Source organism: Neolamprologus brichardi, chromosome 11 (assembly GCF_056152115.1).
Source record: "Neolamprologus brichardi isolate AB-2024 chromosome 11, ASM5615211v1, whole genome shotgun sequence".
NCBI classification, from domain to species: Eukaryota; Metazoa; Chordata; class Actinopteri; order Cichliformes; family Cichlidae; genus Neolamprologus; species Neolamprologus brichardi.
In genome coordinates, this window is record NC_142114.1 from 6135620 (window position 1) to 6155096 (window position 19477).

General features: G+C 38.7%; 1 protein-coding gene across 3 annotated transcripts in view; it reads left to right on the forward strand.

The window, feature by feature from the left end:
- Window positions 1-868: 868 nt before the first annotated feature.
- adcy2a (adenylate cyclase 2a) overlaps window positions 869-19477 on the forward strand; it is a 67215-nt gene continuing 48606 nt past the window's right edge. The window contains exons 1-3 of one of the 3 annotated variants that reach the window (XM_035913687.2): window positions 869-919; window positions 7038-7276; window positions 14000-14197. In XM_035913687.2, coding sequence (XP_035769580.1) covers window positions 7049-7276; window positions 14000-14197 — 426 coding nt within the window. In that variant the 5' untranslated portion in view covers window positions 869-919; window positions 7038-7048. Of the gene's footprint in view, window positions 920-6721; window positions 7277-13999; window positions 14198-19477 lie in introns of those variants that run through there. The other 2 variants (XM_006804391.3, XM_006804390.3) reach the window with 2 other exon arrangements.

A 19477-nucleotide genomic window follows, 5' to 3' on the forward strand; every position in this document is an offset into this window, starting at 1 on the left:
AAAGTGTATGCAAAGAGTATTATAAATTAAAAGAAAGAAAATCTCACAAATGAAGTAATTCATTTGCGAGATTGCATGTATGCTCTTGTATTGGTATATGTGCTAGTGCAGTACATTCTGTGATACTTATATAATATTTACTGATCCAGTCATTCTATCAACCTGAATTCAAAACATCCATGGTGCTTTTAAGAATTTAATTGTGCATCAGAGTTATTAATACAATCATCACCAAGGTTACCAAGAGAATATGAAGGTTAAGGTTGCTGGGAGGCTCTCAGTTAGACACACTTATGGGTTAAGTGGCAAATTTCTTTGCCCAGATAATTAAGGGTTACAGTTAAATACTCTAGTGCCTTAAAATATCCAGGTCTTCTTTGATATCTAGGTCAAATCAAATGAGAAGTGGAGACAGCCAGGGAAAAGAGACAATCTATACTTTAGTACATTTATGTCTGGCATATCATTGTATCACATGTGGATAGAACAACAATTAAGATGTGTTGTTTGGGGACCAAAAAAGACTGCTTGTCCAATACAAAATCTCCTTAAAAACTTAGTGTTGTAGGATATAGTAAGCCAAATGTCTTCACTATGGGTTTACTGCCAGTTTAGTATTCCCTGTCACATCTTCTAATATGTTTAAGAGATAGCGCTGTTTCCCCTTGTTGAAAGAATAAGATATCTTGTTCGCACTATAATACATTTGACTATGAGTAAAAACGAATAAATTTTAATGTAAAACTGCAAAATCCAGACTTATTTTTCTTTTTGTCTTCCCTTATTGGCAAAAATAAATACCTACTGATTGGACGGAAATGGCCAATCACTTCCGGTATTTTGGAGCAGGCGCCCTCTGCTGGACTGGCGCGAAACAATTTCCAGATCAAATGGGAGCAAACGAGGAGTTTGCGTTAAAGTAAGTTATCGAACATTTCAAGAAGATAACATTTTAAAGAGAATAGGTATGGTATTTAAAATCTAAAAATATTTGCCAGTTGTAAACTTGCTTCGTCCTTGTTGTGACCTTAGCACAACTGCCATCTAATTACACTTACCAATAACAGCTCACTTTTACTCTTTTCCTAAAAAAGAAACCCAAAGTGTGAAGTTTTTGACGTGATTAAAAAAATAAGCCCATTATTTTATTCGCATTTTTTGTGGCATATTGCATAAGGTGACAGTAAACTGAGTTCAGTGTTCCGCTGTAAATACACGGGTAATTGCCTTGGCTGACAAAGTGAGAGCTCCAGCGCAGCGTGCTGAAAGTTTTTGTATGAGAATTGTTAGCACATGTGATTGTTGAAAGTCATTGTGAACAAGCATGCTCTATTTAATTTTTTTTTTAAAACGTCATATGTTTTTCATTGCTCATTTTATGGTAATTTCATAGCGACATCTTGACCTAGCAGTCTTCCTGTAAGTGTTGTTGCTATTGTGTCAGCTTTCTTCTGCTTTGCACCATGGGCTGCTTACCTTCACCACATTAGCAGATACTTTCTCTCAACACAGCTGCTTCTGGTTCAGCTCCAGCTCTCGTTTGAAGCTTCTTTTAGGCCAGGGTCTTTGGTTTCCCACAGTCTTTTAATCATGCTTGCCACAGTGTTAAGATTAGGAAACTTCTCCTGACAGATAACACCTTCAGGGTTAGCACTGTTGACATCCCTGATGCATCTAAAGCTTTAAGACAGGTGGCTCTCTTTATACTGTCTATAGAGAGACGTGTTTTCCTCTCTGTTGGTCTTCTGCAGTGGTGGTTAGTTGTGGTTTATTCTGCAGAAGAAAAAGATCCAATCCCCCCCCCTGCACAAATATTACTGTCCTCCTCAAGGCCTTTTGATGTGTCACCTCTGGTAACGCCCACCATCCATGTGCAAATCTTGTGCAAATAGAATGACTTACCCTGTGACTGATATGTTTTTGGTGGGGTTTTTTTTTTTTTGTTTGTTTGTTTTTTTTTGCTTGTTTTTGACTGAAGTATTTTTGGAGTATAGATTTTACTTTTGTATTATTGCACACAATGTGTTGATACAACAAACTAACTATTTAGATACAAAATCCCAGCACACCCTTTGGAAACCACTGACGTTGAATTTGATCCCAGAAAGGCAGATTGTAACTCTTATTTTGAAAGTGTAACAATATGAGTTTAGGATGCCTACCTAAAATAACGATCTGTGATGTTTAGATGCCATTTATATGTCCAGACAAAAATGAGAAATAGCCTCATAAACTATTTTGTCTTTTTCAAACCTTGTTACAAAGAGCAGAGGTAATCGTAAGGTGTTATTTAACACTTAGTGATATTGTTACTCCTGCTCCACCTGCTTTCCCTATTTTTTCACATGACGTGAAATAATACTTGTCCATCAGCATCTTCATTGTGTGTTCCTGCATCAGCTCGGCGTGCTATTTCAGAAAGTTTTCACCTGTTTCTTTACTGAAGATGGTAAAATTGGTTGACTCACTGAAAGATTCCTCCTGTTCTCTCTCCTGTTTCAGTCTATTGGTCTTTGAGTGCTCACTATAATCAACACATTACTGGTTTATTCTACAGAAACTGCTCTTCTTAGTGTGTCCAGTGGCATTTTGTTGTAAAGTGATGTTTCGTTTTGCTGATGTTAGACCTTACCTCTGCTTTTGATATTGTTCATATTTTGCTGAAGAGGCTCAGATATTGGGTGGGTGTCTGGTTCTCCTTTGCATCATTTCTACCTGAATGATGCTTTTCTGTGGCTGTTTCTAAGTACAGCTCCTTTGCCACTTCTCTTACATACAGTGTGCCACAAGATTCTGTTTTGGGGCCTTCTATTCCCTCTGTAGCACATTTTGAGCACCTTTAAGGAAATGTTTTATCACTGCTATGCAGATGACATTCAGTTATATATCTGAGGTTCTTAGTAGGAAATTTGTCAGAAGCACAAACAGGGACTTCATTTTTTCTTGAACTCAATGAAAAAGCTGAAGTCCTTGTTTGTGCCCCTGACAAATTTTCTGCCTAAAGGCCCCTCACTTTATCTTAAACTGTCAGAGCAACTGGTGTATCTCTACGAAAACTAAACAGAAAAAAAGGAAGCTCAATATTTTGACCACCTTTTTGCTTGACATGAACTGGAGTTAAGGATTTGGTTGCCAATCAATATTTAGTGTCATTGTAATTGTCATGCAGGCAGAATGGTCCCTGTCCTCTTTAGTTTAAGATGCAGACCATGTTTTCCAAAAACAATTACAAATTTTGATTCATCTGAGCACAGAACAGCTTTCCACTTTGCTTCAGTCCATTTTAACTATGTTTTTTTGGCCAGTGAAGATGGTGAAATTTCTGACTTCTTTTTTATATTATAGAGCTTTAAAATGCATCGCCTGTAAAAACAAGAACTGTTTCCAGATACTGATTTCTACAAGTGTTTCTGAGCCCATGCATTCATTGACATGACCGAATCATGCCCATTTTTAATGCAGTGGTGCCTCAGGGCCTGAAAACCATGAGCATGAGCATATTGATTTTCAGCCTTGTGCCGTGCACAGATTCTGTAGTACTTATCATCTTCTTTTGATTGTATGTACTGTAGATGATGAGTACCCAAAGATCTTTGGGATTTAATGTCAGAAGATTTTTCTGAAATTGTTTCACAATTTGGAAATGCAGGTTTTTATGACTCGCTTTTCCAGTCTCGTGTCATTTTTTTTTATGTGTTGATGCCATCAAGTTAAAAATGAGGAAATGTTTTTTCCTAAAATCGTATGTTTACTCATTTTAAAAACTTTGTTTTCCACTGTGAAAAACATATGGATTCATGTGCCTCGCATTGTTTTTTTTGTTTTTTTTTAACACTTTATACATTGGTCCCAACTTCTGCAGAATTGAGGTTGTAAAACAACAGGATTGTTTTGGTCAAAGAAAACTTTCATTTTTCCTACATAAGTTGCCAGTGTCACCTACAGCACATGGCCATATCAAACGATAATAATGTTACTGAGAAAAGATGAGTGAAAGAAGAGACGGGATGTAAGATGGTAGCAGAAAGTAGGTCAGGATAGAATGAGCTCACCAACTGGAGGCATGATGGGGGGAAGAGGGAAGAAAGGGGAAATAAAAGGCATGTGAAAAGGGAACCTGAATTGTGATGTGGAAAAAAAAAATGACGGGATAGGAAAATATTGGATGAAGTAGGGGAACAGAAGTTGAAGCTCACAAAATGGATATACTTTTTTATACCCCGAAAAAGGATAGAAATATGAATTTGAAGGAGAGAATATCTAAGGATTTCTTTGGGACATGATGGGGAGAGGATGAAAGGTGCGAGATGGAAGGAGGGATTGGGATGCAGGAGCAGAGACAGCATACTTGTGGAAAATGAGCTGGGAAAACCCTGGGTATGAAATAAGAGGTGAAGGCAGAGATGAAAGCTAAGAGAAAATGGGTGAATAAAATGATGCTATGATGTGCAGGTACTGATGAAGATGAGCGAAAAGAATAGTTTAGCAAAGAAAAGCAGGGTGGCTGTGGTTCAGGACTAATCAAAGCTCCATGTTGCAGGCAGGATACTAGTGCCAGATATTTAACTCCAAGCTGAGCACTGTAAAAATGTGAATTTGTTTTTATAAAAGCTCTTTGAGGGATACATTCCTGTCTATTTATGAGGGAGGTGTAGCTACATTTTTTTTAACTACTACCTACAAATATTCTCAGCTTCATTTGGAATGAATAAGTATCATGTTTTCCCGTCTGCACATTATCTCTAAATTAGCTTAATTGGTCACATTGCACTCTATCCTTATAACAATATTAAACTAAATTATTTCTAAGGAAGCAGGAAAAAAGCTTTCATTTGCAGCATATTAAATCATCAATTAATAACTGATTTATTGTTATGTTTAGGTGATATCCAAACATGGAGCTACAGTGCAAGAACTATTCAGATTTTCTGTATTGATGACAAATGAGGTTTCGCATGGGTCTGCTATAGCTGTTGCGGCTGGCAGATACTGTGGCCCTCAAAGCCGTGCCTGGATGTGCCTGAAATTCTTAAACTGTTGAATCAGATAAACTGAAATTTGCCAGTTCTGATGTGTTCACACTCAAAGCTTCAAGCCTTAAGATGTTCCACCAACTTCCATATTTAACAGGTTAGCCTACTGTTTAAAGATTATGTGGCATGCAGGTTGTTCAGCAATGATACAAACAGTCAAATCCTTTTTTTTAACAATATAATGCAGACACAGAGAAGACAGCTTTGATACTTTGTGTGTGTGGGGGGGGTGGGGGGTGGGGGTGGGGGGTTCCAGTTGGAGCTGAGCTTTGTAAAATAAAAATATATCATCAGTACGACTTAGCAGTCTCCATTTGGTCAGGCAGTCCCAGAGTTGATAAAAATGTGAGCTGAACTCTCTTCAAACATAAATGTTAAATTGTTGATATTGGAAAACTTTACGAGTAGCTCACATATAATTCTTTAGTAATGATAATTTATTTTAGGGCTCCTCAATCAAATCCAAATAATTTTAAATCACATCACCCATTTCATCTCCAAGACCAAATGTTTTCATTATTTTCTGTTTTGCAGTTGAAAAATGTTACAGTCACATGCTAAACCCTTCAACATTACATAGGGTATATTTGTAGTTTTAATATTGAAATTATATATTTGTTGTTTATTATTGTTTTTGCAGTAATATGTCGTTTTGCTGTGCAAACTCAGCCCACAAATGAGGTTGTTCAGGTTTTAGGGGATTAGAGGAACCTGTCATGATTTACTCATCTTTGTAATGACAGTGGTTTGGCCAGCACCACCTTTTGGTTGCCCCGTGTGTGTGTGTGTGCGTGCGTGTGTGTGCGTGTGTGTGTGTGTGTGTGTGTTCCTGTCTAGCTATCTTTGTGAGGACCAAAATCTGCATTCTACTATACTTGTGAGAACCAGCAGTCACTTGTAAGGACACACAACCCGGTCCTCACGTTTTTGAAGGCATTTAAAGGCATTTTTGAGGCTCAAAATGTGGTTTTAGTGTCAGGGTTACAATTAGGTTATGGTTAGGTTTAGGGTCAGGGTTAGGGAAACCATTGTGTCAATGAGGGTCCTCACTAAGATAGCTGAACGGGGTTGTGTGTGTTGGCATTTGTGCATGTGCATCATTGCAGGAGTACACACACAGGATTTGAGGAGATGCCATGTATGTACAAGTGTGCCAGTTTTCAGTTTTTCTGGGCAGGCACATGATTGCTCATACTCGTAACGTCCTACTATACATTGATAACAAATTTATTTGGATACTTTTTTAGCCTCAACTGAGGTTCAGTTGTGTAATCTGCAGCTGGGGAAAAAAATGCAAATATGCATGTTTTGACAAATGTGTTATTTGCTTGGCTATTTATTAAGTAAGAGAGGCAAAGGGGATAACTGAAAAGAATTGATTTAATGATATGGTTTATCGCTGCTCTGAAAATCATAATCATCTGGTTTAGAGCTCTAGGACTCTGCTCAAACACATGTTATTACAAATAATACCACATAATGCATTCTCCATAAATGTCAGTTTCTCCGCTCTTTTCATTTTTCTACTCTTTCATTCACTTGCTGACTTTTCCCTGCTGCTGCACCTTCTTTTTCTTTCTCCCCTCCCCCTTAGCCCTCTCTCCCTCCTCTTTCCCTCCACTTCCCTCCCACTTTTCTCTCTCTCACTCTAAAGAGCACTCACTGCCTGCACTTCTCTTCATTTTCCACCCCAACATGTTGGCAGGAGGAGAAAGAGGAGGATGTTGCGCTCTACCCTTGGTGCGTTTTTGCCACCACTCCGGCCAGCGCACACTGCCTCTGACTCAGACTCAGCCTCAGCTTTCAGCCGTCCCCGCCTGAAAGACTTGAGAGGGGAGGTGGAGAAGGACTCGAAGACTAAGCTGGAGCTTAGGAGCTCTCACTTCAGGGTCCTCAACAGGAACAACAACAGCAGAAGAACAGAAAAGAGCAACTGCTCCTCATCTGTGGTGGAAACTACTCATACCTCAGCAGTGACCACCTCCTCTTTTTCCTCCCTCTCAGCTCCAAGATCCATGTGGCAGGAGGCTATAAGGAGAAAGCGGTATCTCCTTGACCGGACAGGGGAGTCTGAAGTAAACAGAAGAGGAGGTGGTGGTGAAGTGAAGAGAAACAAGTCCCCAGACTGGCTGTATGAATCATACTACTGTATGAGCCAGCAGCATCCTCTGATTGTGTTTTTGCTCCTCATAGTGATGGGTGCCTGCCTGGCTCTGCTGACTGTGTTCTTTGCTTCAGGACTGGTAAGCTGCTCATTCAAAACACACAGAAACAAACACACACATGCAGACTTGTGTATGTGTAGGAAATGAATATTAAACAGTTGCATTTATTGAAGTGGATGCAAGCCACATACTGTATACTGTATATATTATATAATGTATAGTGTACATCCTATAAGTATTCATGCAAATGGGGTCACCGAAACTGACTACACACAGTTTGTTTGTACATACATGCTTAGGTTGTCACATCATGTCTTTATTGCAAAACTAATGTGAGGAGAAGGGTGAGATAAAGGTGAGAGGGGATGCAAAGGTCTTAGTTATTTAAGAGCTCATAGCTGCAGAAAGATCTGTTTCCTTTTTTCACTATTTTGATGGAGTATGTTTTCCGGAAAAATCTGAAAATTCATAAAATGAAAAAAGCAAAATAGCACCATATAAGTGCTTATGGTCATTGGCTCTGCTTCCATTTTTGACTGTCCTTCATTAGCTTCCTACTTCACTACTTCATACTGTTATATATCTAAGAAAACGAGAACTCTTTAGACATTGGCCGAATCTAGAAAAGTGTTTCTCTCCTACTGTCTCTGCTGTGTCTGTTGTTTTGAAGTGATCAGTCTAAAACATACAAAGACACAGTATTGCATAGAAAGCACTGGCTCACAGAGCACACATCACATAATATTTAGAAAATCTTGCATAGTAACCTGATGAGCTCACTAACATGTGGTTGGAAAGTCAGCTGTTGCAGTTCCTTGCATGGACAATCAGTTAGAACAAAACAAAATCATAAATGCCTGATTAGGTAACAAATGACACATCAAAAAGGCTGAAATCTTACGAGCGAGCATATCATAATCTGAAAACTTTCACATTTTTAGATAAGAATGTTTTAATAATGTTACATACATTTTTAATTGTTGCATATTATAATATTTGTGGTATCCATGGGGTGGGATGAGGTGAATGTGTGTCCTAAAATGACAAAAATTATCTTTTTTATTTCAAAAATTAGTTTTTATTCAAGACATTTTTTTTAATATCAGATATTGAAGCATGTAGATATTGTGCAGTTCACATATCATCACTATTTTATAGTTCAGGTGTTGAACCTGGTTTCAACCTGGTCCACTATTTTATAGGACCAGATTGAAACCAGGGGGTAGCTTTCAGTGGAGGCTCATACCTAATTACTGAAACAATAACATTAGCAGATTACCAAGATTCAGCACTATCAACTAAGACTGGCTGACACTGCAGCACGGTGTAAAGGTTCAACCAGCTCTGATGGGATGATAATGGCTCTGCCTTCACGTTATTAAAAAGACCTGTGCTCATACTGCTTTTCCTACTGTACTAGAGTTACAGCAGAAACACAGTCACTCGTTTGTCAACTTTTACTGTACTCCAGTATAGTTAAAAGCAAAAAAAAGCACAATAAAATATAAAAAAACATATCGAAGCATTTATCTAGTGAATATAAGTCGGGTTTATTACTAAAATAGGCAGCACATTGTGTTTGAAAATGAGAACTGCTACAAAATACTTGTTTAAAAACCGTGCAAAAGTCATTCAGAAATAAAGATAGGGATTTACTACTCTGTGAGAAACTGCTTTACATTAATTTAATGGTACAATAATTCCAAAGGGGTATAATATACTTGCAAACAAAAGGTCTGAACAGCACTATGACGTACAGATGACTACAATAAGCAGTTTCCTATGGTTGGTTGGTGTGTTATCTGAAATTTAAAAAACCATGGATGGCTCTTTCTCTATGTTATAGAGAATGAAGACCGTCTGGCTTGTTCTCAGGTCAAAGTTCAAAGGTCAGTGTCCTTGATGCAGTCTTGGTAGCATTACTGCTCATTTAGTAATTTTTGGAGAACATCTTGCTTATTTCAGCAAGAAAAACAGCATTTCATTTTCCATCAGCATGATTGTGTAGTAGGCGAACTGGTGCTAAACTATACTGTCTACAGTGCAGCTTGTATTGAAAACACTCATACCATTATGCAATGAAAAGAATGGCAAATATCAAGCAATAATATGGGAGTATTTTGCTTTCATAACAGCATTTGGTCCCCTCAGTACCCAAACACTTAGCAAGGTGCTGTTAAAACAAGAGGTGATGCAGCACTGTGGGGAAATAAGGCTCTGTCTCAGGTTTTTAAAACACGCTGCTGGCATCAAATTCAAAAACAACATTCGATATATTATAGTTGTACTGTATTCAGTTAAATATATGCTTCGAAATTATGTCTGAACTTCAGAAAGGTCGTGCAGGTCATTGCTTTGTCACTAGTACTGGGAGTCAGCAGTTAAATAGTGCCCTCTTTCTTTTATCAAATCAAGAATAATTTTAGAATAATAAATTTCTAGTTTGAATTTCTAACCACTATTGAAACAAATCATGATACAAGTTTTCCAAACTAGATTATAAATATCATGGATACACTCTCTTGTAATAGTGATGTTATGGGTTTCCAAATGGAGAGATATTAAGGTAGTTGGTCATTCTTAAGATTTGATACCTTAGCCTCAGCCTGAAGGATAACTTCATCTTGAACTTATTATTTAACACAAATGTTTAACTAGATCAAAGTATAGAAGTATTTTTAACCCCAAGGTAAAAGCGCCTAAAACCATTAATAATTAACATAAAGCAAGAAGCATAAACCAGAACCAACCAAGAGTCTTTTGAAACTGTAGTTTTAGGAAAACAGTTCTATTAAATAAAATTATAAACAAAAACATTAACAAATATCTTTTTAATGTTTTTGTTGGTACGCAGTGAATAAATCTTTTCCTGCCCATTGCTCAGACTATCTGTTTCAACATCTTCTGCCTTCTGTTTTTTATTTTTATGTATTTATTTATATATATATTTTTCCTCTATCCCTGTGCTGGATATGCATGAATTTTCTGATTGCTATTTCTTTTTCTCCATCATCTCATTCTCATGCCATCTATCACCTCCTCATATTTCTGTCTCTCTTTTTATTCATATCCCATCATCCCTCCATCCTCCTAGCTGGCTGACCTAAATCCTGTGCTGTTTTGGAGCTCTGCTCTGGGCGAGACAAACTCTATGTGGCTTTCTGCAGCCACACACATCCTCTCATGTCCCAGTGCATTGACTGCGCACGAGAAAAAGACAGAGGATAGGTGGGGGTGGGGGGGCTAAATAAGGAGAAGGAGAACTAGAAAAATGATAAATGCAAAGAGAAACATTGTTAAGCTAGCAGAATTACAGGTCACTTTTGAAAGAGTTGATTGAAAGAATAAAAATCGTTTTAGTAATTACACTGCAGTGAATGAGAAGTACACATTAATGCCTTTTAAATTAACTATATTCATGACTATTGTTTTTTACGCACTAGTTGAAATGAGAATTTAATCAGTCTTAATTGTTGCTGTCAGTCTGGATTATGTTTTGCTTTGTATAGTGGATATTTTTAATTTTTAAACGTGACAATCGTGTCCATGGATGTGGAAGCTATTTTATGAGGCTCTCTTAATATCATCACGTCTGTGAATCACGTCTGTTTTTAAATTAATATATACTGAACCAGCATTGAAAACAGTTATTCATAGAACTGATTGATTTATCTCAAATGTTGAAAATTTTTTACAGATTTCATTTCCTCCAAAGGAAAATATGATATGATATGGCTGATGTGTCAGCCTCCATGTCCCTGTCCTGACCCTTTTCCATCCCCCATCATACCACTGTGAAACCACTGATGGGGTGAAGCCTGGCAAAGCCTGGCAGCTCGTGTCTCACTTTAACATCCTATACTCTTATCTCCACCTTGGAGAAGCTCTTGAATATTTTATCAGAACTTGCATATCAAAGTGTATTTAAGAAATTAAACATGCCTATAATGAATACTTCAGCTAATTACTGATTAACGACTTTTGTATCTGTTTTTGTTTTGGACCGTGTAACATCCTGTCACTCTAATTTATTCTGCACACTGAGAAGAGGATATGACAGGACATGGATACATGTATTGTTATTGAACAGCGTATTATCTATAATATAATAACACAGTCCTGTGAAAAAACAAAGTAGACCCTTACTGCTTCCATAGGAATCATGAAAGTACATAGTAGTCAGGCGCTGCTAGTCAAATGTACTGTTTTCCTCCTCATGACCACCTCTATAAAGTTTTGGTAATTGGTGTGCATTGCCACAATCTTCCCAGAAGTTAATGTCCCAGAAAATACATCCCAAAGTCAGACTGTGCAATACTCAAACAAACTACCAAAATTTTCAAGAGCGACATCTCAGCCTCTACAGGCTCAGTTTGCATGTTAAATGTTAAAGTGCATAAAAAAAAGACTGAACAAGTACGGCTTATTTGTAAGAGTCCCAAAAAAGCCTCTTCTTTCTCTAGTAGCACAGCTTAGGATAGCAAAAGTGCCTCTGAACAAACCACAAGATTTATTGATTGAAGAAGTTATTTCTGGTGAAAACCAAACACAGCATTCCAGCACAAATACTTCACCAGCTGCCAAGCACGGTGGTGGAGGGCTGATGATTTGGACTTGTTTGCAGCCCCAAGACCTGGACAGGTTCCACTCATTCAGTTAGTCATGAACACCTCTTTATAGCAAAGCATTTTGGAGTGAAATGTGATGCCATCTGTGCAATGGCTAATGCTTGACCAGAAGGGACTGCAAAAGGACAATGATCCTATGCATGTCACCAAGGACGGTTTAATACAGGTTCTACTTTAAAAAGGGGAACCCTTCTTAAACGGGAATAGCAGTATTGGAGCCAGAAACAATAGGAAATTTTAAAAATATCATTTATTTTGCACATAAACGGTAAAATACCCTGGCCAGGGACAACAATTATTAAAATAGAATAAAAGAGCAATATAAAATGTTACTATAAAAATTCCACTAAAACTAAAAGTCTCAATAAATGGTCCGTTAAAATAGCGGAGACAGCAGCGTCCTCCCATTGTCCTATCTCCACCGGGTCTCACCGGCCGTCGCTGAGGGACAGGAGGAAAACGGCGGTCACTCTTCTTTTAATGATCGCATGCCGTTTAATCATTAGTTGGGTGAGACTTACCCCGCGAGGGCAGAGCTCCAAACTCTGCCCGCTGCTATCCTAGGCCCAAGCATGTGTCAGGTGTCTCGCCCCTCACCGACATCCGGCATACTTCTGCCCGTCCCGCAGCTGCGAATCTCCCACACCGCTGCAGAATGGTAAATGGTAAATGGTAAATGTCCTGTATTTATATAGCGCTTTTACTAGTCCCTAAGGACCCCAAAGTGCTTTACACATCCAGTCATCCACCCATTCACACACACATTCACACACTGGTGATGGCAAGCTACATTGTAGCCACAGCTGCCCTGGGGCTACAATATAGCTTGCCCTGGCACTGACAGAGGCGAGGCTGCCGGACACTGGCACCACCAGGCCGTCTGACCACCACCAGGCAATGGGTGAAGTGTCTTGCCCAAGGACACAACAACAGAGACTGTCGGAGCCGGGGCTCGAACCGGCAACCTTCCGATTACAAGGCGAACTCCCAACTCTTGAGCCACGATCGCCCAGAATATTCCCAGTTGCCCCTCTGCAGCCCACTCGCCAGCACCTCCAACCCTATTGCTGTCACCAGTTAAGCTTCTCTCGAGAATGTCCTCCGACCTGCGACCTCCTCAGTTGCCGCTGCCGCCCACTACTTCGCCATCTCTGCTGCTCTCCTTCTCCTGACCTGCAAGGCCCTCTTATTGGGCCTCTGTAACCTCCCAGGTTTGCCAAGTTAGTAATCAGGGAGTCTCTCCATGACAAGTCAACAAGAAATACAATCAAAAACATGCAATAATACAAGAACACTGTACAATATTAAAAATAGTAAAACACAGCACTCATGCAAGATGAAAAACCCAGTTAACTTGTCCATTTCCACCCCGTGACATGCACTGCAGCAAATCTATAACAGAATGGCTGAAAAAGAAAAGAATTGAGGTGTTGCAATGGCTGAGTCAAAGTATAGAGCTCAATTCAACGGAATTGCTGCAGAGAGCTGTGAATAAACAAATGCCTCCAAAACCTCAATGAACTAAATCATTGTTGTAAGGAAGAGTGAACCAAAATTCTGATAAAGCTTTACAGAAAATTATTACTGTAAGTTTTTGCTGCCAAAGGTGGTTCTGCAATTCACTGAATCATGGGGTGCACTTAGTTCCCACCGGACTTCATAGAAACTTGTGAACTTGTGATTTATCCTTTGGGGGCACTTAGTTTTACTCCTTTTCCTTTTTTTGGTTATTAGCATTTTGTTTGGTTTGGTTTGTTTTTTCTCAGTCTTATGCAAACAAAATTGTAAATATGGAGATTGGTTAAATTCGGTTTACCAGGAGCTGTGATACAGTGTTTTCTTTAGGCTCACATATTTGTATGTAAGTGTTCATTTATATCCACAGTCCCTAGTTAGTTTTTATGGCAGGTGTGTACATTTGCATGCACACATCTGCCTCGGTTACTCTATTTTTAGAATATTAAAGCAGAAAGAGACAGGGAAATGGCTTTTTATTACAAAGGTTGTTTTGTGTCCTCTCGAGAAATCTGCCCTTTGAATTTGTAGGAAAGGGTATCTTACTCTGATTATTCTTCAGTCGTCTGATAAATTCCCTTCCCTCTTAAAATGTCCATCTACATGTCTCACTTTTCCTTTCTGATGCTCAATTTTTTTTTGCTCTGTCCTTTTCCAGAACATTGCGGACCATGTGGCCTTTGTAATCACTGTACCCACGGCACTGGCCATATTCCTGGCTGTATTTGTGCTTGTCTGCATTGAGTCTGTCTTCAAGAAGCTTTTACGTGTTTTCTCCCTGGTCATCTGGGCTTGTTTGGTCGCCATGGGTTACCTTTTTATGTTTTCTGGAGGGATCGTCTGTCCGTGGGATCAGGTAAGACAAGAGATGAAATTTCTGGTACATTTATTTGTTGTAGAGCATGTTACATGTGTGTTTAAATTAAGTGATTTATTTGTGTTTTATAGATACTCCTGTGATTGGTTTTGATAAAAACTGATACAGAGACAAGAAAAAGTATGATGGAACTTGATCTCAACATCATACCTATACCTAAGTCTCTCCTTTTTACTCTCTGCTGGTGTGGAGCTATGTGAAATGTGACACAGGAATGTAATTGGCCTGGTTTAAAAAAAAATCTTAATCTTTTATTTTATCTGATGTGATTTCTGACCTACATTCTGAGACAGTCTGCCTTTGAAGTTTTACATTCATACATGCATGTTCTTCAGCGCTTTCTGCTATTTAATCATGTTTTGTTGCTTTTTAGTTTTACTTTTGTCTTAATGAGTTTAGCTGATAGACTGAAGTTCTCATACAAGTTCCCATTAGAGAAATTATATTAGAATGATATTAATACAAGAAAATGACACTAAAGTCTAATCATCTGTTAGAAAAAATATAATTATGGAACCTTTGATTGGAAAACCACACTAACTTTCACCAGAGATTAGTTGTTGTTTTTTATAGATTGCTACTGTAAATAGTATTCAAGGGAGTATCTATACAGTTTTCACAAACTACACTGATCTAGAAACCTGCAATATTATTACTTGACTAAGGTTATAGAGAGAAGATTATATAAGTTTAGAGCTTATAACAAGAGAATTATCCAATTTCTCAGAAATATCCAAAGCCATAGCTGAGCCGTCAGTATCCTCTTCTTGTGCATGACTAGCTGGTCTAAGTCTGGCTGATATCTTTAGATTGATTGGTCGCATTCTGTCTGCTTGCGCTTGCTCTTCAGTGATATGCACTGGCTCTCTTTCACTGTGCTAAAATGGCAGTCCTTCAAATTATGTTTTTAATTTTTTGAAAAGAAGTAGCAAAAATCCATACTTAACCTCCTAAGACCCGAATTCTTCCTTGGCATGCATTTTTAATTTCTCTGTGATATTTGGGCATATTGGGACCTGATGAATGTAAAAACAAAGAACTACCCGATATTTTTTTTTTTTTTTTACCTAATTTTTGTTTCTAAGAAAAATGAGAGCCACATATGAGATATTCATTTACAATTTCAATAGAACAGTTGCAGTATAATGTCCTCGTAAGTGGATATCAGGCCCTTGTAGAGCAAGATTGAGTATTGTGGTCTAAATAACCCAAAATGTGATGTCCACATATGTGGACGCCAGGTCCTAGGAGGTTAATGTGCTACCTTTAGGCTTGGAAACTGTGGACTCTTGGACCAAAAACTGTTTAAAACTGCTCTGTCATAGCCAGAGATCTAGTTCTTGTCACCAGCTATGATCCTTCACGTGAAATTTGGGTCCTTTTGAAATCATAGATGAACAAGTCTAAGTGGTCATATCACTGCTTCAAGGGACTGATCTAAAAACAGCAGCGGCGCTAAAAGTATCCTGAAGATACATCAAAGGTTATCTTCAATGGAAAACCTGCCAAATTCAATTCCAGTGTGGATTCTGATTTTTACAGCCCAACTCTCTGAACTTATCCGTTACACCTTATATAGTAGTGTGACTTTGATGCAAAATGCTTGGTAGGTGTCTTGTGTGAAACCTGTCTCTTCTGATCATCCAGCCATTCATACGTACAGAAAAATGCATGCGGAAAAGCCACAGTTGCCCTTTAAACTAACTATATGTATATAAATGCTATATACACCACTCAGAAATATTAGAGGAACACTTTTTAATCACAGTATAGAATCAAGTCTGTTAGACCTCTGGGATTAATGTGGTCAGATAAGTAGTAGAGAGGCTGTTTTGATATCAATAAAATTGGCAAGAGTGCAAGAGAGGGTTTTCAGTTTTTCTGGTCCCTACAGAGGTTTCAAAGGTTGTCCTATTCCTCCAAGACGGCACATCAATTCATGCTATTGCCAGATGGTTTGCTGTGTCTCCCAGCACAGTCTCAAGAGCATGGAAGAGATTCTAGGAGATAGGCAATTGCTCTATGAAAGCTGGACAGGACTAACAGCAGGACTGGTATCTACTCCTTTGTGCAACGAGAAACAGGATGAGCACTGCAGAACTACAAAATGACATCCAGCAGCCCACTGGTGTGAGTGTCTCTGACCAAACAATCAGAAACAGACTTCATGAATGTGTCTTGAGGGCCCAACATCCTCGAATGACCGCTGTGTTCACTGCCTGGCACTGTAGAGCCTAATTGTGCTTTTCACGTATGAGAGCTTTTCACATCTGAGTCCATATGACAGACATGAAAAGGTCTGTTATGCTGCCTGTAACATCATTTAGGATGAACGGTTTCGTAGTTGGTCAGTGATGGTCTGAGGAGGCATATCAATTGACAGACAGACCTCTAAAGGCTAGGCAATGGCACTCTGACTGCCATTAGAAATTGGGATGAAATCCTATGACTCATTGTAAGACTACACTGGTGCAGTGGGGCCTGGGTTCCTGCTGGTGCATGACAATCCCTGGCCTGACTTTTTTAAACTTTGATTTGAGGAGGTGTCTTTGAGTTCAGTCCTCTCTAATTTTAATTTTCAATTCAATTTTATTTATACAGCACCAAATCACATCAACAGTTGCCTCATACAGAGAAAAACCCAACAATCATATGACCCCTTATCAGCATTGGGAAGGAAAAACTCCCTTTTAACAGTCTTACAACCCGTCTAGGGGCCAGGTCATAACATGAGTGAAGCACTCGTCCCAACTCGTCACAATGTGATAAAAAGAGGAACAACAAAACGTGAATGTTAACACTTCGGGGTGAGCCAAGGCCAAAATAATAAACAGAAGAATCTAAATTGATTCCCACATACTTAACCTTCCCAAAACCAGAGCCAAAAATAAAGACGGTGTCTGACCTCCTAAACTTACTCAAAAACAGGAGAAAACAGGTGATCAAAAGGAACGGCAGCTCACCTCTACCCACTCCACTTCCTCAACTGTTGCAGAGAAACCGCAGCCAGCAGCTGTCACGGGGTACTGCTTGGACATTGGGAGAAACGCGAGAACCTTTCGCGGCGCTCCAGCCTTCATTTAATGGGCGGGTCCCCCAGCTTGAACCAGTTACTCCAGAGCTGTATATCCACGCGCCAATCACAGCCAGGCCCATGGACAGCTGAATCATCCTTTTGTTCCGAACACATTACACAGTCCTTATCAGTATAGATATAGATGATTTTATCCCATTGAGATCTGATGTGTTTATAAAGTGTTCCTTTATTTTTGTGAGAAATGCATCTATGCATACTGAGGTCAGACACAAGGTAAAAAAAATGCCAGCCAAATGCACAGTGATTCTTCATTGTTACTGCCATATGCAGCCTACAAAAGGGTTCCATGAATGCAGCACAGAACTTTAAGTCTTTGTCACTGGAAAGCTGCACACATTCAAGTGTAATGGCAAGACAGATGTCTAGTGTAGACTCAGAGAGGTAGCTTAAGTTGGCCTGATTTACCCACCACTCCATTCATGCTTTTCTTCTGTTCACTGAAATTTTCAGCCATTATGACATTACTGCTCTCTCACTGCTGCATCTTAGCCATGTTAATTAAAATGTATTGAAGAACACATTATTTTTGAGAAGCGCTGCTGTCTGTGCATTTTTGTTGCTTGTTGCCAATTTATAGATTAAGCTAATGACTCATTAGTGTTCTCACACAGCGTCATCTTTGTATACAGTTTTCAGTTTACTCATTTACGCCCGGGGTGACCAGAAAACTTACTTCATGTATTAGTGAAATGACTGTGAGTCACATCTATTTATGTAGTCAGTAAGGAAAAAGCCTGTGAATAATACATATGTGCTAATTTTTAGACTAGATGTTCTAGTCAGAATAATAAATGAATAGTTCTTGATATCACTCAGATTGAGAGGACAGGGCAAGCCAAAACATCTGATGGCTATATGAAATTCTTTTGACATTTAGCTTTGTTGCTTAACCTAAGGAAGTAAATATGTTTAAATGACAATTGTAGTTGCTGGCTTCTAAGGCTGATACACTCTTTGCCAGGCATATAGCATATAAATGACTGAAATCAGTTCAGAGCACAGTATAGCAATGAGCAGGCGACATTCGAAACACATCTTGGCTCTGAGAGATTTGTAGTGCCAAAAGCAAGAAGAAGGTCAAAAGAGTTACAGATGAAGTTAGTATCAGGGCCATGTGACTAATCCATTTAAGTGGACAAGATCAGCACTTTATTTGTGATTCCCCCCCCCATTTATTACAGCAAGTGATGTCTATAATGGATCATTTAAACCAGAATACATAAGCAGCAATAAAATTCTTTCTTTTCAATCTGTTACCTCTAGCTTAACTAATACAGACAATGTTTTTAGCAGCACTTTGCATGTCGGTAGAGATACAGCTGTCAAGGTGTCGGGTGGGAGCAAGTTTTACAACCTACATCCTGGTCCTTTAAAAAAATATATTTAAATGCATTTTTTGCGTTTTATAGATGTCTCCAAAATCACTTTTATGTATTATGTACTAAACTAGTTGTTATTTACTTTGTAATCACCAAGTGTTTTGAAAAGAACACTTTACTAATGCTGAGTGAGGCTTCTGTTTGCTTTTGCATTGCTTTAAAATGTGGCGTCTGGTTTGTGGCCCTCAAAGTTTCCACAGCTACACATTTCAGGTACAAATTTCTGATGGATTTACTTCAGATCTGGTGAACATTGCAATCATTATTCTCTCCATTACATCAGTTTGAGATAACCTTTGTGGTGTGGTCATTCTCGTGCTGAAAATAGCAAATATAGAAGATATTAAGAGTTGCTTAAAGCAATTCTAAATCAGGTCATCAAACAGTGACTGATTGGTAATAAAGTTTGTAGTGTGATGAAAACATTGCCCATAGCATTACACTGCAACCGCCGGTCTAGATTCTTCCTGCTGATGCCAAATGTATTATTTAACTGACTTTTGTGCTTGTCTGACACAATTAAAACCTATAATTGCTGTTATTAATCCCTCCATCCATTTTCACCCAACTCTTTAAATATGAAAATCTTATGAGATCAGTAACTCCACAATCTCATATACAAAATAAAGCCAATTACAGTGGGGCAAAAAAGTATTTAGTCAGCCACTGATTGTGCAAGTTCCCCCACTTAAAATGATGACAGAGGTCAGTAATTTGCACCAGAGGTACACTTCAACTGTGAGAGACAGAATGTGAAAAAAAAATCCATGAATTCACATGGTA